This window comes from Acartia tonsa, chromosome 2, assembly GCF_053477335.1.
Source record: "Acartia tonsa isolate MP-2025a chromosome 2, ASM5347733v1, whole genome shotgun sequence".
Lineage (NCBI taxonomy): Eukaryota > Metazoa > Arthropoda > Copepoda > Calanoida > Acartiidae > Acartia > Acartia tonsa.
The window spans coordinates 39,496,503-39,520,805 of NC_137261.1; the positions used below are offsets into that span (position 1 = coordinate 39,496,503).

Below are 24,303 nucleotides of genomic sequence, written 5' to 3' on the forward strand. Positions count from 1 at the left end.
AAAAATTAACAAGGAACATAAAAACAAAAAAAAGAAAACAGCACAAAGTTACCAATTATTTTTAAAGCTTTTTATATTGCCTGTAGAAAATGACGTCATACTGGCCTACCATTGGTCAATGAAAATGTTCACTAGCCTGCCGTTGGTAATTTTGTCTGTGTATTGGCCTATCATTGGTCATTTGTATTGCATAACGTCATTTTTAAAGGCACTATAAATAGCTTCTTTATTTTTTTTATTGACACTTTACCATAAAAGTGGTAATATAAAAAAAACAATTCACCAACATTATACTATCATAATGTGGAGGATGTATGACCTCCTTGAAAAAAAAAAATATAGATGTCCATTCATGCATGTACTTTTATTTGAAATATTAAATTTTCTTAAAATGAAGGTTTATTAAATTACACAATAATAACATTTTAGATTTTTATTTCTGTTTTCTTGAAAATGTGTTTTCAATGTAAATCAATTACTTTTTCAATTTGACATCAAAGACTGAACTTAGAGGTTAAGAAAAATATATCATCAGAATTTGAAAAAAAAACAAGAATGACATTAATAAGAACTAAGGTGAATCAATTATTTGATATAATTATTGAAATTTATCTATAATTTAGGCAAAGGAAAGGTAATATTTAGGAAAAAATTATTTAAGTAAGGATTTTAAAAAATAAGATTTCAGGAATGACTGGATATTATAGAAATTTTTGTATTTTTTACTGGGTTTAATTACGACAATTTCGTAAGCGTAATAATCATAATTTTAAAACCAAAATAAAAGGTGAAATTAGAAGATTTCTTGTGGGAGGATGATGATATCCCCCCCCCCCCCTAAAAAAAATCTTCCAATAACATATAAGAAGCTTTGCTGAAACAGTCATATCCTTCCATCGGTTAGTGAGATCTTTTGGTTTAAAAGCACAATCAGACAGACAGGTAGACATCTTGTTAGAACTTTTATATAAGGAAATATATATCAATCTTCTTGTTTTGATACCAATTTAAAATTATTAAATCAACTCAAACGAGAGAGTCAATGATTATGTTCGTGTAACAAATGAAACTGAGATAAATGGTCCATAAACTTGAGATTCAAATATCACTTCTCTCTCTTTATCTTCTCTTCTCTTACATACACCTGATACTCTCTTTTTCTCTCTCTATCTCTCTCTCTGTCTCTCTGTCTCTCTCTTTCTCTTAAGTCTCTCAACTGAACTCTCGTTATGGTTAAACCCTTTAGATTCTGTTTTGGTAAAACCGAAACCTAACCCAATATCCTGGTTATATTAACTTTTAATCGCAGCTATCTCCCACTTTTTCTTTCATTTTTTCTTTTTTTCTCTACTTATCCACCTATCTCTCTCTCTCTTACACACACGCACACTCTTACTTTTTCTTTAATGCTTTAATTACGAATAACTTGAAACAATAAAATGAGCTCATTTATAATACATCAATTAACAATGTTGTAATCAGTGGCGGACACATGGTTTTGCTAGGGTGATGCGCGAAGCGCATCCGATTATTTTGACACCTACTTAAACCAACAGGATCGTTGTTGTAGTTGAACACATTCCCCTAAGTGTCCCTTCTCCATATGATCAACATACTCAAAAGTTAAACAAACGTCCTTTTTTTTATACCCCCAATAAATTTAATTGGATAACCTATAATATAAAGTAGTATGATTTTTTGTCTGTAGCTTAAGATTTCAATAACTATTGAACTTATTGAGTTCTCCATTTTAAGGAAGCTTCAACTAGAACCAGTGATGGTTTTAAGCTATTTATCTTTATATTAAAGCTTTGGGGTGGTTTTAAACTGTTGTTTTCCCTTCTTGCCCCTATAATTAGATGCTAGGTGAGCAGCCGCTCGTGACTTTTATAATTGACACCCCTATTGGTCGTGTTAGAGGATGTAGAAAGGCTGAAACTTAATTGGCACTAACTAGTATTTGCCCCACTTAATTTTGGCATGGGGTTGACTACACCTCACTACTTCCCTATTCTGCGCGCTCTAGTTGTATCAATTAAATAAAATAATATGTATATAGGAGGAAGAAGTCCCTATCATCTTATCCTGACTAAAAATTAGTTTTTAATCGAAGCTTCTAAGAAAAACAGAAATCAATTATTATTGTTGACCGGGAAGGGATGCACATTAGAATAATGGACGTAAAATGTACGTTAGTATTATGACAGGGAAAAAATTGTCATTATTTAGGTTGCTATTTCCCCCGTCATTTCTTGGCCAGTTCCTTCATTCTGTTAGAGGGGAGTGGATGGGGTAAAGTGGGTGGAAGGGGGGAATCGTTATTTTGGCCCACTGCGTGTTTTACATTATTAGAGAATATGAAAATCTGGTGTAAGATACAAGTAATAATATTTCTATTCTATTATTAGAAAATTTTTCATTTCATGGTAGGTAGTCTAATAGAGTTCAGTTTAGGTTTGAATTAGTAAATACCAATACAATTAAAAGATTTTAAAAAATATTTTCAATCTTAAAAGTTATAATTGTACTATTTTGTATAAAAACATATTTTTACACTTTTACAAGTACTTTTTATTGTCACTAACAATAAAAGAAAAGAAAAGGTCTAGTTATTTTTAATTATAACGCAAATGCCAAAATATTTAATCATGACTTCCTTAAAAAGAGTTCCTGACATCAGTGTACTCTTAACAGACAGACGAACAAACGAGTTTTAGGGTAGATATTCATAAGTAACAGTAATCTTTATTACAAATTCAGTTTTCTATCTTGAATAGAAGCCGATAAATTTACGAGTCTCTTCTTACGTTTCTCCCAAATGATCAGACCAAACAGACGACGGTGTGGAGCAATGTCTTATTTTCTGTTCATCCTGTGTTTTCTGGAAAGTAACAACTAAGACAACCAACATAGTTTAAGGACCAATACATCAAACTCTATATCAGGCTACTGACATAGCAGCAGTAGAAACCATTTTTAACGACTCTTGTGTTGTGCTAAATGCTCCAACCCCACATCTCCCCTTCATCAAGCCGACAGGTTACTAAGACGTTGATTATAAAAATCATTATCTAATTTTTTAAATCATAAATAAAGATTTATACATTTAAAGTGAAAGAGTATTATTTGTTATCAATTTTCCAAACATAAGGAAGATATCTTCACCAAGAGAGGCAAAAGTGGAATCTTAAATTTCAAAAATCGTATCGGCGTTGAAGATATCTTCACCAAGAGAGGGGAAAGTGGAATCTTACATTTCAAAAATCGTATCGGCGTTGAAGATATCTTCACCAAGAGAAGGGAAAGTAGAATCTTACATTTCAAAAATCGTATCGGCGTTGAAGATATCTTCACCAAGAGAGGGGAAAGTGGAAAGGTAGATTACAGTTTTAGAGGGTCCAAACCATAATCATAGATTATATTTCTGCTTCTATAAAAATGGATTCAACTCCCTAACTGTAACATGACAAATAGAACATATATGTTATGTACAATTACATACAGTTTACAAATTCTAATTCTAATTCAAACAATAGAAATACATCAAATAAAGATCAATTTTAAATTTAAATTGATATTTTATCCAAAAAAAAACTTATTTCCCATGAACTACAATAGTCTGATTAATATTTATTTTGATTAAAACAAAACTTAAAAGTTTCAAACTCAATCGAATTTTGGATAAAATTTAAAACAATTACGTTTAATTAACCGGCAAATTGTTTGAATATCTTCTTTATAAAAATCTAAACAATAGAGATGAAAATGATGGTCATATTTTGAAATATCTTTCTCTAATAAATATTTTATAACATTCATTGTACGGCCTGTAGGCACTATATTGGCAGTGCACTAATACCCAGTGGGCTGGATGAGGACATTAATAACTAAAATTAAGAAATGTTACATTACTGTTTACATACATAATTTTAGCCGACAATTTTTATTTTAACTTTTAGTTGTAATAACAAATTAGTTTTTAAAATATACAGAGCGTTTTTTTAATCATTGCCTATTAAAACCATTTTCCCTTAACATAAGTTAATTATTGATATCCTTTTTCTTGGCTTGGGGAGTTTAATTTGTAAAGATAAATTTGAGTTTTCAATGAATTATGGCTTAAAAACCTGTTTTTTTCTTTAAAAATTTATTTGTCTGAATAAAACAAGAAATAGTTAATGACTTAAAATCTACAAGTATTATGTCATTTTAAACCCACAACCAGTGCTTAACATGTAGTGTGTTTGATGTTCGGGAGGCAATATGTTTGAATCTTAGTCCAACACTGCTTCATAAATAAAGACATTAAAAATTGCTCCTACTGCTTGAATTATAAATAGTAGGAGCAGAGGGTATACCTTGGCCCATAAACAGGTGCAACTCTTTACCATACACAGTTGGGACATCTCAGACAAAGGGTTGGTTGTCTGTTGGAGGTTATTTAACCTAATATCCACTATTGGGTATTAGAGTATTGCATCCCATTACAAGCGGATGATGCACCTCCAAAGTGAAAAAACTATATTTGAATGCATCATATATCTCTGTATTAATGTTCAAACCCAAATTATTGAAAAGTATTGCTTTTCAAAAAACCGCATAAAGTTAGATAGGTCTACATTTGGTAAATTTTTGGTATTGACAAGTTGACAGATTTCTTTTCATTAAAATATATGATATTCTACAAAATGATAAATTTACTTTGCTAATAAATATGTTTATTTATGTTTAACAAAAATATTTATATAAATAACAAATTAGCCTCAGTTGCAAAAACTAAAAATAACCTGATTGATTTATTTCTTATTTTGAAATTCTTTATTTAAGAAACATCAAAAATTCTTATTTTAAATGATTTAGATTTTGGTTTTAAGGTAAGTGGTACTTGTTTTAGAGTACCACCTATAATTGTCATTTAAGTCAAGAAATAAGTAAAATGCCTTAGTTACAAAAAAATGTGTAAAATACTTTTCTTTTCATAAAAAGTATTTTCAAATATATAAAGAAATTTAAAATTAAGAAAGTAATTCAGGGAATAGTGGTTTTTGATTTGATTTTTTAGGGGCTTTACGCACCATCCTCTCCCCTTCCAAATTAAAAATCTTTATCTCTACCCCTCCACCCTCAAATAAAGCGCAACTAGCCTATTTGTTTTAATTGTTTTTTTTTAAACTTTAATTTGATTTTTCTGTTTTGGGGATTAAATAAAATTTTGCCCTCATTTGGTCCATAGTAAAAACTCAACAATCTAATTTAGAGTTACTCTAAAAAAATATATCGCATTATTAGTCAATGTAAAATCGAATTTTGTTAATAATTGATAATGTTATTTATACTATATATATAAACCGATTTAGGAGTGTAACGCAATATTAAACAAGCAATCTATCTAAGATTAATTTTTTTATAGTGTATTGTAAAATTTAGGCCTAGATATTTAGATTTGCAGGAAGAAGGGCATAAAGATGCTATTAGTGTTATATTTTGGTTTCACACTTTTCAATACAACCTATAACTTTAAAAACTCTGTTCAATATTTATTTTCTGCAAGAAATTAGTAGTACAATATTCGAAAGTTTGTATTTATTTTTATTCTGAATGCTTTTCTGTGTTTCTGTATTTTGAAAGCAATTTTTGTTTGTATTATTTATGTAGTCAATCATAATAATTGAATTCATCAATTTCCGGAATATTTGTGACAAAAGTGATGCGAAATAGTGTTTTTTTTTTATTAAAACTTAAGTTTTTACAAGTACTGTTTTCTATGTATAAATTTAAATTGCGCAGCTCTAAAGTTAGGCATGTGAGAATCGTCCTAATGATTTCAAATTGCGCATAAATGTAAGGCATAGCCATGCATAATTTTATAGCATCTAGTAAGTTTGTTTTGTCCGTTAAGATATCGATTCTTACAACTAAACTAATTGAGTTTTCCTGGTCATTTTATGGAAGCTTCGCATAGGTCATTTGGTTCGCATTGTTGATGGTTTCAGGATATTTGAGAAAAAAATGGCGTTATTTGCTATTTTTTTTCTCTTCTCTCAATCAATCGTACAAAGACTCCCAGATGTTAGGTATGTAGCCCAGGGATCTTAAGGGATAAGACAATGACCGATAAATTGATGTACTTTCCCAACAATGATACACAAAATTATCTCTTCTGTAGATTACAAAATTATTGGATGAAACTTTTAAACACCCAACTTATTGAATCAACCCATTTACCTCTTTCACTAGCTGTGTGTAGCCTATCATCAAATTATTAATTAATATTAAAAGTTTGCTATGTAAATTAAATATCTCTAAATAATTTTTTTCAGACAAAATGATAGTAACCTACTTATTTTTAATTTTATGTTTATCAAAATATGGGCAATCAATGGAAGTCTTAATGGTCATAGGTTAGGTGAAACATTTTCAAATTATACCTTTTCAGTTTAGTTATTTATGCAATTTAGGGGGGGGGGCCGGGGGGGGGGCTTGCACTTTAGGAGGAGGAAAGATTTCTACAGAGATCTTTAGGGCCAAGTGAATTTGATGATAAATTGAAAAATAACATAAAAAATTTTACACCTTATTTTTAACCAAGATTTAATCAATGTAGCAAAGAATTTTATGGAAGCTTCACAAAGTGTCTTAAAATCAGCCTTGTGACGTCATAAAAATGAGGGATTATCCATCTGCTTTTTAGGGGTTTTCTCTCCCACTTCTCCTCTCATCCCTCTTTTTTATGACGTCTCATGGCTGATTTTTTTAGACACTTGTGTAAATACTCTCCCAAAAATAGTTATAAACTTTTCCTGGTTAAAAAAAAGCTTTAATGTAAAGAGAATCAGGTGATTCTGGCTATTTGTGAGATCCTTTGCCACATACGGACACCCAGTCATTTTGATGTAAGGATGATTAAGGGTCATCTAATTTTTATTTTACTAGGTGGGAGATACCTTGATCACTCTAGACAAACTCATGTTGAGTTAGCTAGTGTTGAGGTAATGCATTTTTTACCTAGCATTTAGAATTTATTATGTTTAATTCAACTTAAGGCGTGATAGAATATTTAATTTACAAATTTCTGTTCATAGATTTGCGAATTTAAAAAAATTGGATCATAGATTGTTTATTAATATTTTATTTAAAGTTGGTTGGACCCCGTGGGGTATGCAGGCTGGAGAACATGCCAGAACCAAGGTATAGATAATCTTTAAAAGGTTAGGTTATTTTCAGGCAGTTTCCCTCAAGTTGCCTCTTAGTGCACAGAAAAATCTTATACCTTATTTTAAAGTAAATTGAAAATAATTGGGTTATTTTTTTTTATTTTTTTTCGGCCCGTTATGGTTCGGTAATATTGGGTAGTAGGCAGCCCCGCAGGGTTTGGGTACCATCGGTGTAAATCCCAAAGGGTTAGGGTACCCAACCCCCTTTTTTTACAATTCATTTAAAAAATAGTGGAATTGATTTCAGTGCTTTATAGACCCTTTTTGGGAAATCACCCATCAACATTTCTACAATTGTAAATTATTCTTCATGTATAATGTATATATGTATAAGAAACTGGGCTAAATTCTAAAAAAAAAGGTCTATTGTAGACAGGGACATTCAGCTGGCCTAATTGGAGATACTGTTTATGTTTGTGGGGGACATTCTGGTAAACATATTCATGAAAGGTAGTTTATATAGATCTTTTTTAGTCCATTAGGTTGTATTTATCTTACTAAAGTTCTCATTTTGATACTTTAAAAATGTAATGTGAGTTCTTCAAACCTTAGCTTCGATGTGTCATCCTGTAATTTTTCTCTATAAATACTTTAGTTTTATACCAGCTATTTCACATTACCGTTATCTAAAAATAATTCTGATATTTTTTCTCGAAAACTAGCAAAATAGAATTGGTGTAATCTTTTGTATATTATAGAAAAAATTGTTTGACCTACTCGTTGACAAACAAAACCTGGGCAAAGTTAGCAGCTGAACAACCTCAGGTCTGTATAATTATTAATTTAAATTTAATATATTTTACGAATGGGTAAATTTCAATTGAAAACAAAAATAAAAGGATCAGCGGCCACAGTCAGCCGTGCTATTGTGAAGCCCCTCAGTAAGGACTTTGTGACAGCCGCAAGGCTTACTAAGCCACTAAATTTCAAAACAGTCAGCCTCAGTCGCAGCCTAAACCTGCAGCCGCAAACTTGTATTCAGTTTTAGCCGCGTAGCTGCCGACCTTTCTTTTTAATATGTTTGATTTTTTAAGGGATTGGCCTTTTCGGCAATGGCAGTGGGTAAAAATACACTGTATATGCTTGGGGGAAGAGAGAGTCTGTATATGAACTCACAGGTATATCTGACTGTCTGCCTTTTTATCTGTCTGTTTGTGTTTACTTGAATTCACTGGTATATTTGCCTTTGTATCTGTCTTTCTTTTTTATCTGTCTTTTTTGTATGTCTTTTTATCTCTATTTTTGTCTGTATTTGAATTCACAGGTATATCTGTCTGCCTTAGCATCTGTCTATTTTATTTGTCTGTTTATCTGTATATTAATTCACAGTAAATCTGTTAGTCTCAGCACCTGTCTGTTTTATCTGTCTTTTTGTCTTTTCACAGGCAAATCTGTTTTAGCATTTGTCTTTTTATCTTTCTTTTTGCCTGTATATGGATTTACATGTATATCTGTCTTCTTTGCCTGTCATTTTGTCTGTATATTAATTCACAGGTATATCTGTCTACCTCAGCATCTGACTATTTTATTAATCTGTTTGTCTGTATATGAATTCAGAGTAAATATGTCTGTCTTAGCATCTGTCTGATTTATCTCTCTTTTTCTCCGTATATGAATTTACAGGAATATCTGTTTGTTTTAGCATCTGTCTTCTTTGTCTGTCTTTTTATCTAATTATGAATTCACATGTATATTTGTTTGTCTCAGCATACATATGTCTTTTTCATCTGTCTTTTTCTCTGGATATGAATTCACAGGTTCAAATTCAAATTCAGATCTGTTTGTCTCAGCCTCTGTTTTTTTATCTGTCTTTTTATCTACATATATACAGAAAGTATATTAATTCACAGGTATATACGTCTCAACATTTGTCTTATTTATCTGTCTTTTTGTCTATATATTAATTCACGTTTATATCTGTCTTAGCATCTGTCGTTTTATCTGTCTTAATAATATTTTAGAAAAGAAAAAATAATCTTACAATTGTACTTTTCACCTGCCGTTTGTAAAAAATATTAAGAATACCTTGTATTTTTTTGAACCCTTTTGTAAGAAAAAAAAATCAGAACATTTTTGTTTTAAGGATCGACCTTGGGAGAAGAGAAATATTGTGATGGAGTATAGTAGACTTAGAAGGTGTATTTCATTCATAAAACCTTTGTCTTTCTGTTTTAACAAACTTTTTATTTTTCGAATATTTTTATAAAACTTTTTTATTGAAATTCTCGATAGAAATGTTTTATTGATTTGAAACTTTGCTTGTTTTAACATAACATTAAACGAGTTCAACATTTGATATTGTAGGAAAGAGGAAGGTTGGCGTGTGCTTAAGAATCTTACCTATCCAGGTAAAATAAAATTTTAAGAAAAGATGACCGTCAGAACTAAGAGATATCAGTCATTGTGCAGGAAAAAAGAATAGCTATTTATCGCATCGTATTACAGACAGCTTTCCGTGTATATTGAAATGAAAAATTATAAGATTAAAACCAGTTTTTTTTAGCGCGAAGGGGCTGAAGGCCCAGGCTTACAAAACTGGTATACATGATTCATTATGACTGAGAACAGGTTGTAATCCAGTGGATATTAATCGATTTCGAATCTATACTGGAAAAAAAAATAGCTTTTTTTTTAAATATGAAAAGGATATATTTTACTCAAACAATTGAATTATAAATTATACGCCTTCTTTTTTCAAATCTCTTCCCATCAATTTTACTTAATAAATAAAAATGTTGAAATAATGTTAAGGTTCTGATGGTTGTGCTGGTCTTGTCAATAACAATCTGTGGTATGTCGGTGAACAAGGTAAATATATATTCCAGTGTTGTGAAGCTGAAGCCGGAGCCGGGATCCGCGGAGCCGCCATATTTTGGTGGATCCGAAGCCGGAGCCGTAATTTTCGTTAAAAACGGCTCCGGCTCCGGATTAGCTAAAAATCATTTTTTAACGGTCTATTTCTATTTAATAAATTGAAAAACTATTGTTACTTAACAAATAGACACACATCCCTCTACTTTTATATAGCTTTAATCAAATCAAAGCAAAATATTTCATATTATTTATTTTATTTTCTCAATTCAATAATGAACAAAAATTTATATATTAATTTTAGTTAGGAGCCGGAGCCGCATCAAAATTAAACGGCTCCGCAACTCTGATATATTCTTATCTACATACTAGTAACAGAATATTTGTTTGTGTTACAAAGGATCTTTTAACCGCTGAACCGTTATGTTTCTCCTTTTCAGAGTAGTTATTCATAGGTTTCTAACTACTGTAAGGAAGGGTAACGCCATCCCCTCAAGATATATTGACCAAGAAATAAATCAACATAAGCATACAACTTGATATTATATGCATATATTTACACAATTTTATGCATTATTTGCTAGTTTAATAACCTGGTAAGGCCGTAGCATAAGCAGAAAATACCAATAATAATTATAGGTTGATTGGTATATCATTCGGATGCTAATATTAAATAAAATCTGTGCAATTAACTCAGTCATTTAAAATTTGTACAAAATAGTCCTTGAAAAATCATAATCAATTAAACATTAGACAAGGAAAGCTGTATTTTTATTTAGGCGTAGAGCTGTTGAGAAGTGGTAAAAGTTCTTGGGACCATATGAAGCTTGCTAGAATAAGGAAAACATCACAATTTTAATCTCTATTATAATATTACATAAAATAACCTGTTCTGTGTGTGTGTGTGTGTGTATGTGTGTTTGTGTGAGTGTGTATGTGTATGTGTGTGTCACACCAAGATCTCTTAGATTGTGGGCCCGAACTTTGCACAATTTTCGAGATATTTAGTAATGGTAAAAGAACAGTTTCTAGATTATATGACGTTGAATGCAATGCTTATCAAGAAAAATATCCTCCTCTCCCCTTATTTGATATAATTAACATTTTAAAAAAACGTGGAAGGGTCTCCCAACGCCTTTTTAGGCTATGCTTCAACTTAAAAGTTGTCTGTTTAACACGTTTAATCTTCTAAATTCTAATTTATAACAAGCTAAGTTTCGAACCTTGAACACTAAGGTACAAAATTAATATTACAAAGGACACTAAATTCTGTTAACAAGAATGAGATATTCCAGAGAAAAAACTTATTGTTACATACAAATAGACATTCGGAGTGGAAAAAAAAACTTACAGACTACTAATTTTGAAAAGATTACTTTTTATTTCCAATTAATCCAACGTCAATGTATTTATCAAATAAATAGAATATGTTTTGATAAATAATGTATTTTATAGAAACACTAAAAATCACTTACTAATATAATATATCATTAACAAAATAGAGTGTTTTTTCATTAATATTAATTAATACATAATTCTATTTATTTTCTCTTTCACACTTTCAATTCATAAAAAATAAATTATATATAGTCCCTTTAAATTATTATTAGTTGATTCACCAATAGTATATAGGGAAGTGCAGGTGAGGTCAGGAAAATAGCATAAAACCACAATAAGCCAATTATAAAGCATTTATGAAAAGTACAATCCATTTCCGGATCTTCAGCTTCGGAAAAAAAAACATTAATACATTATATTATAGGAAATAGTAACTGCATTTAAAAAAAATAAACTTGAAAAAAAAGCAGACCGACGGACAAAACAAAATAAGGAGCAGATTATCATAAGGAAATCCCAGAAATTTGAGACATCTATCTTCAATATTCTCATTTATCTTGGAAATATTTTCACAGAAAAAAACATCTTCAGTAAACCTCCCGGATTTTTATTGAGTAATCAGGGATAAAACATTATATCTAGGAAAAAACTATATTTGTCAGCATGATAGGGTACAATAGCATAAATAGTTATCAATGAAGAAAATAATGCAATCTTAAAAAATCTGTTATAATAACTGGCAAAATATTGGTTTAAAATAGTTTTACTTGATTAAACAATAATTTTTTCTGAAAGTGATTTTTATTTTGATGTTTTTGTGTATCAGAAATGAAACTTTAGAACGATTACTGGCTATGCAAATGAGGTCAGCTCATTATTATCAGAGAAAGTAGTGAGGTTTTTGTTTCATCATTAAGATCTCACTAACCTCACCGATTAAGTTCTTAATTTTATGCTCTACAAAGGCCCCAGGATGGTTTGAGACTATTTTCTGCCCCTTCTCTACCCCTTAGAATACAGAGCTTGTTGATGCTTAGAGCGCAACCACTAAAAATGTGTAAAATTGCGTATGCACATATTGCTTTTTGTTACTTGAAAAAAGCCTTTAATTTTGACAAATCAAGTATATTAACAACACAACAGGGAAGGGGGGCAATAAATTAATTTTTTAGAGGGCGTGTTGCACTGCCACCCCCACCCCACATAGAGGACCCGGAGGAACAGTTGGATGAAAATGAAATCAGGTTTAATATCCAGGTAAAACATTTTGTGGCTTTAAATCGGATTTATTTCCGCTATATTAATACTGTTTCTGAGCAACACTGTAAAATCATATATCGTATTGTGCTTAAAGACAATTTTCCAGGAAAAAGGTCAAAAATCTTAAAATTGATTAAATTATATACTTTCTAATTCCCCCAAAAATAGTTAAGAACCTATATTAAGCTGCACTGTTAAGAAGAACCATAATGGTCCTGGTATTAGCGAGATCTTCACAGACAAAAAGACTTTACAACTTTATATAATAGGATATTACTAGCCCCTAGAGGCCTCTGGTGGCACTTGAGTTAAAGGGTACAAATTTTGGGGGGCGGGGAAGACAGAGATCCTGTTACTTTTAACAGACACACACACACACACTCACACACACACAGATCCTGTTACTGTATTATAAGGATAATAATAGGTAAATTATATTTAGGATTCAGAGAGAAAGAAGAGAAAGCAAAAGCCAGTAAATTCTATCAGACCAGACATACCTTATCTCATGACATCTCCATCAATCACTTTGAGGTAAATAAGTAAGGGATAGGAATAGTTTTATTTATTGCATAATATTATAGACAGCTTTCCGCGGATACTAAAATGAAAAATTACGAGATTAAAATTAGTTTTGGCTGTGCTAATAAAAACTTGTATTAATTTTATCATTCTTGATGATATACATGATTTTTCAGTATGGCTGAGAACCGGTTCTAAACCAGCAGATATTTATTGGTTTTAAGTCATACTGAAAATTAATTTTGATATTTCACATTTATTTTGATCTTTGTTCGTCAAGAACTCGCTTACCAATGAACTGATTCAGTTCTCAATTTCAGGGAAGCATCACATCGGTCCATACTAATGCTACTCCACTTTAAATTTAAGCATTAATTCTTTTTTTCTGCCCCCTTAGTCCGTCTTAGAATACTGAACACCTTGCTAGTAGAATATATAATTTAGTGGAGGAGGTGTAAACAATTGGCAGCATGGAGATCCTAACTCAAGGTATTATATTTTTTCGTAGCTCACCTACTGGATATATTCATTGTATGTCCGTCAGTATGTTTCCCATTACAAGAATGTAGCTATTAAGAATTTAAGCCCCCGCCCACTCCCGAACCCCCAAAAAAGTAAAAGCAAAGAATAAAAAACTTTAACGTCCTTGCTATGAAGCTTATTCAGGCATATTAAACAGCTTTTTGTCCTGATTTTTAATTTTGCAGTGCATTGCTACTTTTGAATTGAGGTTCTTCTTGTGTTTTATTTGTATTCAGTTTACACTAATAGAAATCATTTAAATTGTTTTTCTTTGCAAAGATAATCACGAAAATTTGTATAAAATTTTTAAACATCAGACTATTGAAATACATTAGATATCTAAGTTTAGCTTGTAGGCTTAGGAAGTGTAACACTATTGTGTTGTTAATGAAGCTTATCCGAGGGTCAGGTTAGAATTTAGAATAAATAAGTGATTTACCTTTAAGGAATGCCATGACAGAAGAACTGCAACGACGAGCCGAGGAAGAGAGAAGAAGAAAAAATCAAGAAATTCTGAATCAAAAAGATAAACCTCCCAGTATTTGGAATCAAATAAAAAATGGTATATATATTTATAGTATGTTTATTTCATAAAAAAAATAAACAATATGGTAACTATATTTATAGTGTGTTTATACAAGGAAAAAAAATAATACTAGCGACTGCGTGCCGAGGCTTTAGGGGATTATAAAATTATTTTTTTTTAGATATATAATGATAATCAATCGATTATGAAAAAATCACGAATCTACTTTATATTTGAGAATTACACCCCAGTATTATAAGAATTTTCAATTTTTTAGCTTTTACCCTCGTTTATTAAAGTTGCCATTCTTGTTATAGAATTTCTAACTTTATCTAATCAAGCTGAAAACAAAGAATAAGAATGACTAATCAATATTGGCATGTGAAAAATGAGAACTTCAAGAATAGAATTAGGATAAAAATTATAAAATTATAAAAGAAAAGTTAAATGAACTAAAAGTTGAAATTAATGATTGAATAACAAGGACGAACTGAGAATCAGGGTCGTATCAACACCAATGCAACTTTCCTGTGCTTTTAAGGGAGAAAAATATCAAGGCTCGGCAGCCGCGCGTCAGCCTCAAATTTAAAACTGTTTGGATGCTTTAAAATTTTTTTGAAAAGAGAGATTGCTATAATTGGGTCAAGTTTAGACTTATAGCTGATTTTTAAAATTGTGATGTTGATTCCCCTGAGGATTACAGGCGGCTGCCGAGCCCTGAAAAATATAATGGAAAACCAAAATGGATCTATGATAACTACACAGTCATATAGATCCAGAGAAGGTTTAAAACTATTTTGGCAGAGGATATATTGTTTTAAAATTTCAATAATTTAACAATAACATCTTTTGAAATCTTAAAATCAATATCCCAAATCTTGATTATAAAGAGTTTTTCATGGGTTGTTGACTAGATTGTTCAGATAAAGATCTTTTAACATGGTAACTTTGGTATAATTACACATTCTGAAATTGTTAAACCTGATAATCTCCCCTCCATCTGAGATAATCCTTAAATAAAAGTAACATTTTTTACTATATGTACTGTAACAAAATACATTGATAACCGCTGGACTTATTTGGTTCTCCTTCACAGCGAAGCTTCTCATAGGTCCTGGGTTTAATTTTCTTTTCATTTTGGGAAGAGGTTACCTCAACCCTATCAAAGAGATCTTAATCAAAACAAAAAAAATAACTTTACAAAATTTTTGTATCACTTTTTCTTTCTAACCTCCCCCTGACCCCTCATTGAAGTGGACCTAGAGATTTTTAGGGGCGCAGCCGCTAGTTGTAAATATAGGAATAATATTATTTCAAACTGACATGAAATAATCGCTGATTTCAAAATGTTATTAATGTTTTTATTTAGTGTTTGAAAAGGGAACCAAAAATATTGATGATATATTTGGATTTACTCAGAACCCTATGGACCATTATAATAGAAGACAAAGAAGAGAGGTAGATTTTTATTTAATTATCCCTTGGACGGTTTTATGCTATATTGGAGAGTTTAAAATATCAATAAAATCATTTTTCTTTCAACAATTAAAATGCATAAAAGCAGATAAAAGTACAAAGAAGATAAATTTCTATCCATGTTAAGAGATATTGAAAGTGTCATGTGTGACGTCATAAAAATGCGTTTAAATCCATCTCTTTTTTGGTGTTTTCTTTACAAATTTTCCTATAATTCATCCTTTTTAGACGTATTTTTATGACGTCACACATGACACTTTCCGTATCTCCTCCATAATATCCTTGAACATATAAAAACAAACCACTTAAAGTTGATTTTTATTTAGTAAAAAATCTACTTTATAATTCCTTTTGTTTGTCATAACTCTATAAGGTAGATCTATGCTGCTATTTGACTGCTGATTTTTTTTTGGTGAAGATACCCCTTACCAAAAAGCATTTAGTAGTCAGTTTTGTGGTCATGCTACAAAACACATTTAAATATTGATACATAAGGTTTTTTCTTGGCCATGAATAACTGCTCTATAACTTACTTTGTCCGTTTGTCCATTCGGGATTTTTTCCCTATGTTCTACTTCTGGTTGTTGTCATCCTTGTTTTCTTAGGTAACTCGAGCTCCACGATTGGGAGGATTTGCACCAACCAGGGCTGCTTTCAAACCTGTGGACATGGGAAACCAGGTTAATACAACAATAAATGTACAATTATAGATGTATAACCTAGACAATTTCCTTACCCAAATTGGCGGGTACCTTTTTTCATCTGCTAGCATATTGCTTATGGTTCTCCTTTAAAATATAGACTCTCATAGGTCCTGTGGGGGGAGGGATACAATCTCCCCCTAATATTTTTTTACTTTTTCTTATCAAAACTAAAATAAAAAATCACCACGTCAAGTACCCCTTGAGGCCTCTAAGGATGTAGCTGCTGGTTTGATATATAGTATTGAATCAATTACATAGATGATATCATATAGTCTATATCTAAGTACGTTCTATTTTTGTTGTAAAAACAACTTGTTAAGTTATAATTAACCAACCTTGACTTGCAAAGTCGCACAATTAGATAAATAAATAGAGATACACTGTTTAAACAGCCAATAGGATAACAGTGGAAGAACAATGGTAGAATGTTATTTGTTGTTTGATTTTGGCATGCAAGGGTTTAATTTTTTCATTTCGTTCAAATAATGAATCGTTGCATTTCTCAAGATAAAGCATTTCTTTGATAAATTATATTGTGTAAAAATTTCTTCCCCTGTATAATGTGAAGCATATTACAACACATATAATAAGTTAGCTATGAATATTTGAATTATTAGCTAGCTTAAAATATGTAGTTTGTTGTCCTAGGAATTAATGTTCCAAAAATCAGATAAAAAGAGGATATTTTATATTATATCATACAAAAAGTTGTTTTAAATTGACGCACGGGCTTTCTGGTAACGATTATAGAGTTACTGCGCTTTTTAAATCGTACCAATCTGTTACAGGAATCATAATCTTAAGTTTAAAATAGGAGACTCAGCGAAAAGATCTAACCGTGTCGTAAGGACGTACAGACCATAATTGCAGCAAGTTACTTGATTCTAAACATAAAGTATTTTTCATCTACTCCTTCTTCATTTTTACATCATAGTATATATTTTATCATTTATATTCTACATCAAACATATTTCTATTCATTCAAAATATTTTACTAAGATCTATTGATGTTTTGTACAACATTTCTCTAGTGAGGTATTTACTATGGTATGTCGATTTGTTCCCATAACAAGTAGCGCATCCGCTTGTCGTCTGGGAGGTAATAGGTTCGAATATCAGCCCGACACCGCGTCATAACTAAAGACGTTAAAAGTGGTTCCTACTGCTGTTATGTTATCGAAGAAGAATTACGCTCTCACGTGGTAAGGTATTGAAAATATGAAGGCTAACAGATAAAAACTTTTGTTAAAAAACATTTATTCTTTGTTTTTGTTGAAGATCTAAACCTTGGTATTAATAATTTTTCAAGGTTATTAAATTATGTATATATATTTATTTCAGGGCCCCCCTCTTCCTCAAAGGAATATTACAAATATTTTAAGATGCGTAGAATCTCTGTAGACTAGACCCTAAAGTTCGAAGTGTATTTTGAGTAACAGGTCTACTGTAGATGTTGGATATAATTACTAATTTTGCAAATCTCTCTCTCAAACTCTCTCTCTCTCTCTTTTTCTCTCTCTCTCGAAAGCCTAAAATTCGTTTTAAATTTGCTCTAGAAAAAAAGTATACCTACTTGTTTTTTTAACAGAATGTATCTTTTGTTAAAAATATTTTGTAACTGATCCTAACAATGAAAAAAAAGGATTGTGTAAACTTCAATCAATATTATTCACATAAAAAAATTTCATAAGCATCGATAGGTTATATTTTATTATTTGTTTTGAATTTGAAATTTTTAAATTTAGCATAACTAGTTCAAAAAAACAAGTGTTTCAACTTAAAACATACATTATCCTATTGTGAATCTTAAGGTTTCCATAGATATTGAAGTTCTTCTTTTTATGGAATCTTTACATAGGTACCGGGATGGTTTTATACTATTTTATTTCAATTTAAAGCCTAGGATATTTTTCCATTCCTCTCTTACCCCTTTGAATATAAAGCTTTTAGATGCTATGACGCAACTCTAGTATCCTATTATTTAAATAGTAAGCTGAGTTTGTCTGTAGCGAAGGATATCGCTAACCGCTAAACCTAAATGGTTCTTCTTTACAGTGAAGCATCTTTTAGGTCCATGGAAGGTTTATAACTCTTCTGGGGAGGGTTCCTCCGCACTCCCAAAATGAAAAACTCATAGAAAAAAAACAACCCCCCCCCTAAATTTTTTTAAAAACTTAGGTTGAAAATTGGGAGGTCACTCTCTTCCTTACCTAATTGCCCCTAGAGGCTTCTAGGAGAGTAGCCGCTTGTTTTACATAAAATATTAAACATTAGATAAATATTTAGCCACTTGAAAACTTTAAGCCAATTATAACTCATCTAATAAAATATTTGAAGCGGTTATAATTAAAGTATAAAATATTTGAATACAAAACTGACTGTCAGACCCAACGAATGGCAGTCCCTGAATGGTGGTGGCCGCTTCAAGGTTGGTGTACCTATCCAGGACACTCTGCCTGCCAGAAATGATCCTGATAACTGGATGCCAAGACAAGATCTTCCTCCAAGGTTTGTAATTGTTTTAATTTTTATCTATAATACAAAGTAGCTTGATGTCTGTCCGTCTGTCTGTCCCTTAAGATCTCGGTAACTACTGAACCGATTGGATTCTACTCTTCAGGGTATATACCTATTGGTCCTGTGGTGGTTTTAAACTATTTTCTTGGGGGGTGGGACACCCCCAACCCCCCCAAAAACCAAAAAATTCCCCCCATTTTTTTTTTTTTTTTTTTTTGTAAGAAATATCCTTGGTCCTTTGTAGAAGATTTCCTTTGTGGAATATTTTTTTTTATAAATTTCACCTTACACTTTTTTTACCATCTCTTGGGGCAAAGCCCCTAGATGCTAGGGGCGAAGCCGCTAGTTTATTATATAGTATCAATTATAAAAAAAATTAAATTGCTATGTCAGGTGCACAACAAAAATAGTTAGAGTAGGGAGAATGCCTTGGCCCAAAACTATGCACAGTAGGGACTTTCAGACGAAGTAGCGCATTAGCTTGTCGTCTGGGAGGTGATAGGTTCGAATATCAGCCCGACACCGCGTCATAACTAAAGACGTTAAAAATGATTCCTACGGCTGTTATGTTAGGTGCGCGACATAAATAGTTAGAGTAGGGGGAATGCCTTGTCTAGTCCCAAAACAGGCGCAACTCATTACTATGCACAGTAGGGACTTTCAGACAAAGGTAGTGCAATCAATGGGCTTGTTATCTAATGGGCGTTTGGTCAGATACATCATGCACAACAAGTTTGACCAGATACATCATGCACATCAAGTTTGGCCAGATACATCATGCACAACAAGTTTGGTCAGATACATCATGCACAACAAGTTTGGTCAGATACATCATGCACAACAAGTTTGGCCAGATACATCATGCACAACAAGTTTGGCTAGATACATCATGCACCAGAAGTTTGGCCAGATACATCATGCACAACAAGATTGGTCAGATACATCATGCACAACAAGTTTGGCCAGATACATCATGCACAACAAGTTTGGCCAGATACATCATGCACAACAAGTAAGAAACAAGTTTGACCAGATACATCATGCACAACAAGTAAGAAACAAGTTTGACCAGATACATCATGCACAACAAGTTTGGTTATATACATCATGCACAACAAGTTTGGCCAGATACATCATGCACAACAAGTAAGAAACAAGTTTAGCCAGATACATCATGCACAACAAGTAAGAAACAAATTTGGCCAGATACATCATGCACAACAAGTAAGAAACAAGTTTGGCCAGATACATCATGCACAACAAGTTTGGCCAGATACATCATGCACAACAAGTAAGAAACAAGTTTTGCCACATACATTATGCACAACAAGTAAGAAACAAGTTTTGCCACATACATCATGCACAACAAGTAAGAAACAAGTTTTGCCACATACATTATGCACAACAAGTAAGAAACAAGTTTTGCCACATACATTATGCACAACAAATAAGAAACAAGTTTGGCCAGATACATCATGCACAACAAGTAAGAAACAAGTTTGGCCAGATACATCATGCACAACAAGTAAGAAACAAGTTTGGCCAGATACATCATGCACAACAAGTAAGAAACCACTCAGCTTGGTTATTTAAGAATAGGGGGTGCTCATCTTTAATAATAATTATTTATTATTCCTGTATTAGAATGGATGGAGATAGCTGGATGCAGAGACAGCCTGATGACTGGAATAGAAATACAAATGATTGGAGGAATGACAATGACTGGTAAAATATTAATTCATAACAAATATATTTTAACGAAGCTCTTTATAGTGCCAATAAAAAAATGACGTCATAAATACAAATGACAGAGATACGCCAATACACTGACTAAATTACTAATGGCAGGCCAATGGTAGTGCAGTTTGACGTCATTTTTTATAGTCACTATGAAAAGCTTCCATTTTGACAATTTGTAATCGGATGATTATGTGATGTACACTCAAAACGTTGAAAACTATTAGATATTAGAGGAGGGAGAGGACATTGGGTGAAAATTATAGACACGCTCTGTCTATCTTTGGCTTAAAACTTTGGTTATTTCATAAAATCTTCATCTATTAGTTCAGACTACAGAAATGTTAATTTAGTTTTTCATTATTAGTAATTTTAATTTAATCCTTATAGATGCTAAAATTTTTTTAGGAATAATTATAATGGAGTGCAGGCACCTCCCACCCGCCCCTCCTACACTGGTGGGGGATCTAGCCAACACCAGAGTGGTGGAGGCGCATACCATGCCATCCCACAACAGATTCCAACCAGGAACAGTACAAAGATTACAACTTAACAAGGATGACAACATCCGTAAAAGCAAAGCTCTATAATTAGACTGTAAAAAAAAGGAAGAACATTAACACTTGTAGATTACCAGAACTTTATAAGCAGAATTTTGTTTTAAAGTCTAAACAAAATTTATATAAATTTGTTGCAAAATTGCGTAATTTCAGGATACTCTTAAGAACTTACTTACATTTTATTTTATTACTAGTTAAGATACTAGAGGCTTTGCCCCATGAGGGGAAGGAGGTTACCATTCGCGTTTAATATTGGCGATAAAAAATTAAAATGAAATATACGCCTGTTATGACCCTAATTTTTTTATGGGGGGGGGGGGTAGTAGTTTATAATAAATTCTTAGTATTGTTTCCAGAAAAATAGCATAAAAATGAAATGGTATGATCGAAAGGTATATTCCCTGAAAAGTCGAAAGCATAATATTTCAAGTGGTTAGCGATAGCATAAGCTTTATACGGACAGACAGTTAATGTTTTACTTTGAATCACAGATAAATATTTGAGATAATGTAATCTTTTGTACTGTCCCAAAGAGTTGGTACCCAAATAAGACGTGCAGAAGAAAGATTGGTGGGGCAGGGGTGTGCACAACTTGATATTAATGAGGAGGTAATAAAAATCATAGCAATTATTCTCTGCCGCGTAAAACACTGGAGAAAATTAAAATAATAATCTATTTATTTTTCTATTTTTATTTTCTAAGAGTAGGGGTAATGCCTTAGACCATGAACAGGTATCACGCATCACCCTACATAATGGGAATCTTTGGACTAAGCCCTTAGTTTTGACAGATAAGATGATCTTTTTACATTTCACACCCAAATTGTTGTTTTACCCTGCCTCTTCCACAGAAGATTATTTTGGGGGAGAGAGTATTTTAAAAACGTTTAGCACCACCAACCCCCCCCCCCCCAAAAAAAAAAAAAAAAAAATATTGATAAATAAAAGTTTAACGTCCATGAATCTGGATTATAGAATAAAATACAATGTATCACAGGAAGGAATAATTTTGGCTGGAGGTGTATGGGAGAGAGGTCAGAAGGTTGCCTGGGTACCTCTAGAGAGACCTGGAATACCTCTTCTGGAGGTTATTGGAACTTTAGAAGAACCAAGGTGCTGTTATTTATCCAGCAGCTCACTTTTTGGAAAGCTGCAGTTGCCAAAAACTTTAGTACAATACGCAGCTGCAATAAGCTTTAAAGGCTATTGAAATCTGGTACCATAGAATTTTATTGCAAACAATCTCCGTTAATGGTTAGTCTTTATTATGTCAAGATAAGTATTTAGTTATTATGCCATCATATATATAATGTCATCCATGACCATAAAATTTATTTTAAAATTAGAATGTTGATATTATGTCAGTTGCGACCACTTTCCAGTCACGAATAGCTGTTTGCAGCTAAGTGATGAAAATTAAATGACAGTTACGAAGCAGCTTATAGTGAATAATAAAAAATGACCAATGATAGGCCAGAACATTTACCATTAGTCAATATAAATGTATACTGGCCTATCATTGGTCATTTGTACTGTATAGCGTCATGTTATATTAGGCACTATAAGCTGCTTCGATATATATGTGCACTTAGTACTTCAGCCGAATCTATTTTTTTCAAACTATCTGTGTAGCAGTAGGTTGTTAGCTGCAGGTCGAGGCTTAAATAATAAGATTACCTTACAATATATCTAATTTTACAATCATCAAATGTCTGTCTGTCTGGAGCTTAAGATTTTGCTAACCACTCGATTGATATAGTTCTTTTAATACTGAAGCTTCTTATATGTTCAGAGAAGGTTTATAACCATATTGGATGAGGGTAGTACCGAACCCCTCAAGCCAATATTTATAAGTATTACAAATGTACAATTTTGATATTTTGATGGGGGGAAGTGTCGTCAATTTAGGTTGTTATTTCCCTCGTTATTTATTGATCAGTTCTTATATTCCGTTGGAGAGATGGGGATGGGGTAAAGGGAGGGGGGTGAGGAAGATCGTTAATCTGGCCCTGTTTACTTTATTAGAGTTCATGATAATCTGGTGTAATATGCAAGAAATAATAAATCCATTGTTTTTGCACTGTGTAGGAGATGGAGGCCGGGAGTTGGCAGGATTGCTGGAAGGCTGGCAATAGCTGGAGGTGGGGACTGGGGATCCAATACTGTTGAAATATTAGATCAAGACAACAGGTACATAGATTTATGATAAACTAGCGATGGATGCGCGCTTAGAATATAGGAGCTCTATATCTGAAGGATGGGGAAAGCAGAAAAAAAGAATAAAACCATCCCAAGTATTATTTCTCATAAGTAAATATCTTATAACCATCCTAGGACCTGTGTTAAGTTTCTAAAGAATGGAGAGCTTAATCTTTCATTAGTTAATCGTAAGCCTGGCTGTTGTTCTTTTTTTGTAATCAAGAGATTCGCTACTTCTGAAAGTTATTTTCCTTGTTTAGGTTCAAGCTGTTGAATCACAGATTAGAAGAGAGAAGAGAAAATACAGCCGCTGTCACTGTCGACAGCTCTTTCTTTCCTAATTGTAGAATTTAAAGTCAACTTAGATTTCTTTCATATTGCTTGAATTAACTTGTTCATTTCAAAATTTGAATATTTATCACTATACTTTTATAAATATATCTTCTTGGTTCTCCTCTGATGCTAAAGAGCGCAGATTACCCCCTTCCCACCCTTTAACCTTGTTTGGCTGTACTAAGTTTGTAAAAGTTTTTTTTAAATGATGGAGTTTCAATAACCGTTTGAAAGAATATTTTTGTAATATTTTTGATTAATTGGAAAATCTTATCTTCTTTTTATTATCAAGTAAATGTAGAAAAAATATGATACTTCAATGATATTTGTAAATATCTAAATAAAATTAATGCTGATTTATTGTTATAAATATATAAAATTGTACTTTTTATTTACCTTGTTTAAGAAGTATAAAAAGTATTTTAATTTTTGACCAAGAAAAACATATAAATATAAATGAAATAACTTTTTAAGTACAAAAGTAAAACATGTCTGAAAAGAAAAGTTAAGAGATTATTTTTAGACTTTTGGAAACTCGAAAGAAAAATTAATAAATAGAATAAAAAGTTATTTGGTGCAATCCA

General features: G+C 31.8%; 1 protein-coding gene across 1 annotated transcript; it reads left to right on the forward strand.

The window, feature by feature from the left end:
* The first annotated feature begins 6,324 nt into the window (after positions 1–6,324).
* LOC145311804 (uncharacterized) lies at positions 6,325–24,289 on the forward strand. The gene is made up of 25 exons (XM_080150792.1): positions 6,325–6,401; positions 6,934–6,989; positions 7,139–7,188; positions 7,587–7,664; positions 7,913–7,979; positions 8,249–8,332; positions 9,298–9,350; positions 9,519–9,562; positions 9,966–10,022; positions 10,805–10,863; positions 12,188–12,228; positions 12,536–12,620; positions 13,066–13,157; positions 13,590–13,634; positions 14,114–14,229; positions 15,563–15,651; positions 16,275–16,349; positions 17,715–17,732; positions 18,757–18,881; positions 20,535–20,615; positions 21,036–21,153; positions 21,719–21,796; positions 22,185–22,300; positions 23,276–23,377; positions 23,647–24,289. The coding sequence occupies exons 1-25, from the start codon at positions 6,326–6,328 to the stop codon at positions 23,738–23,740; spliced, it is 1,899 nt and encodes a 632-aa protein (XP_080006918.1). The 5' UTR covers position 6,325; the 3' UTR covers positions 23,741–24,289.
* Positions 24,290–24,303: the final 14 nt, after the last annotated feature.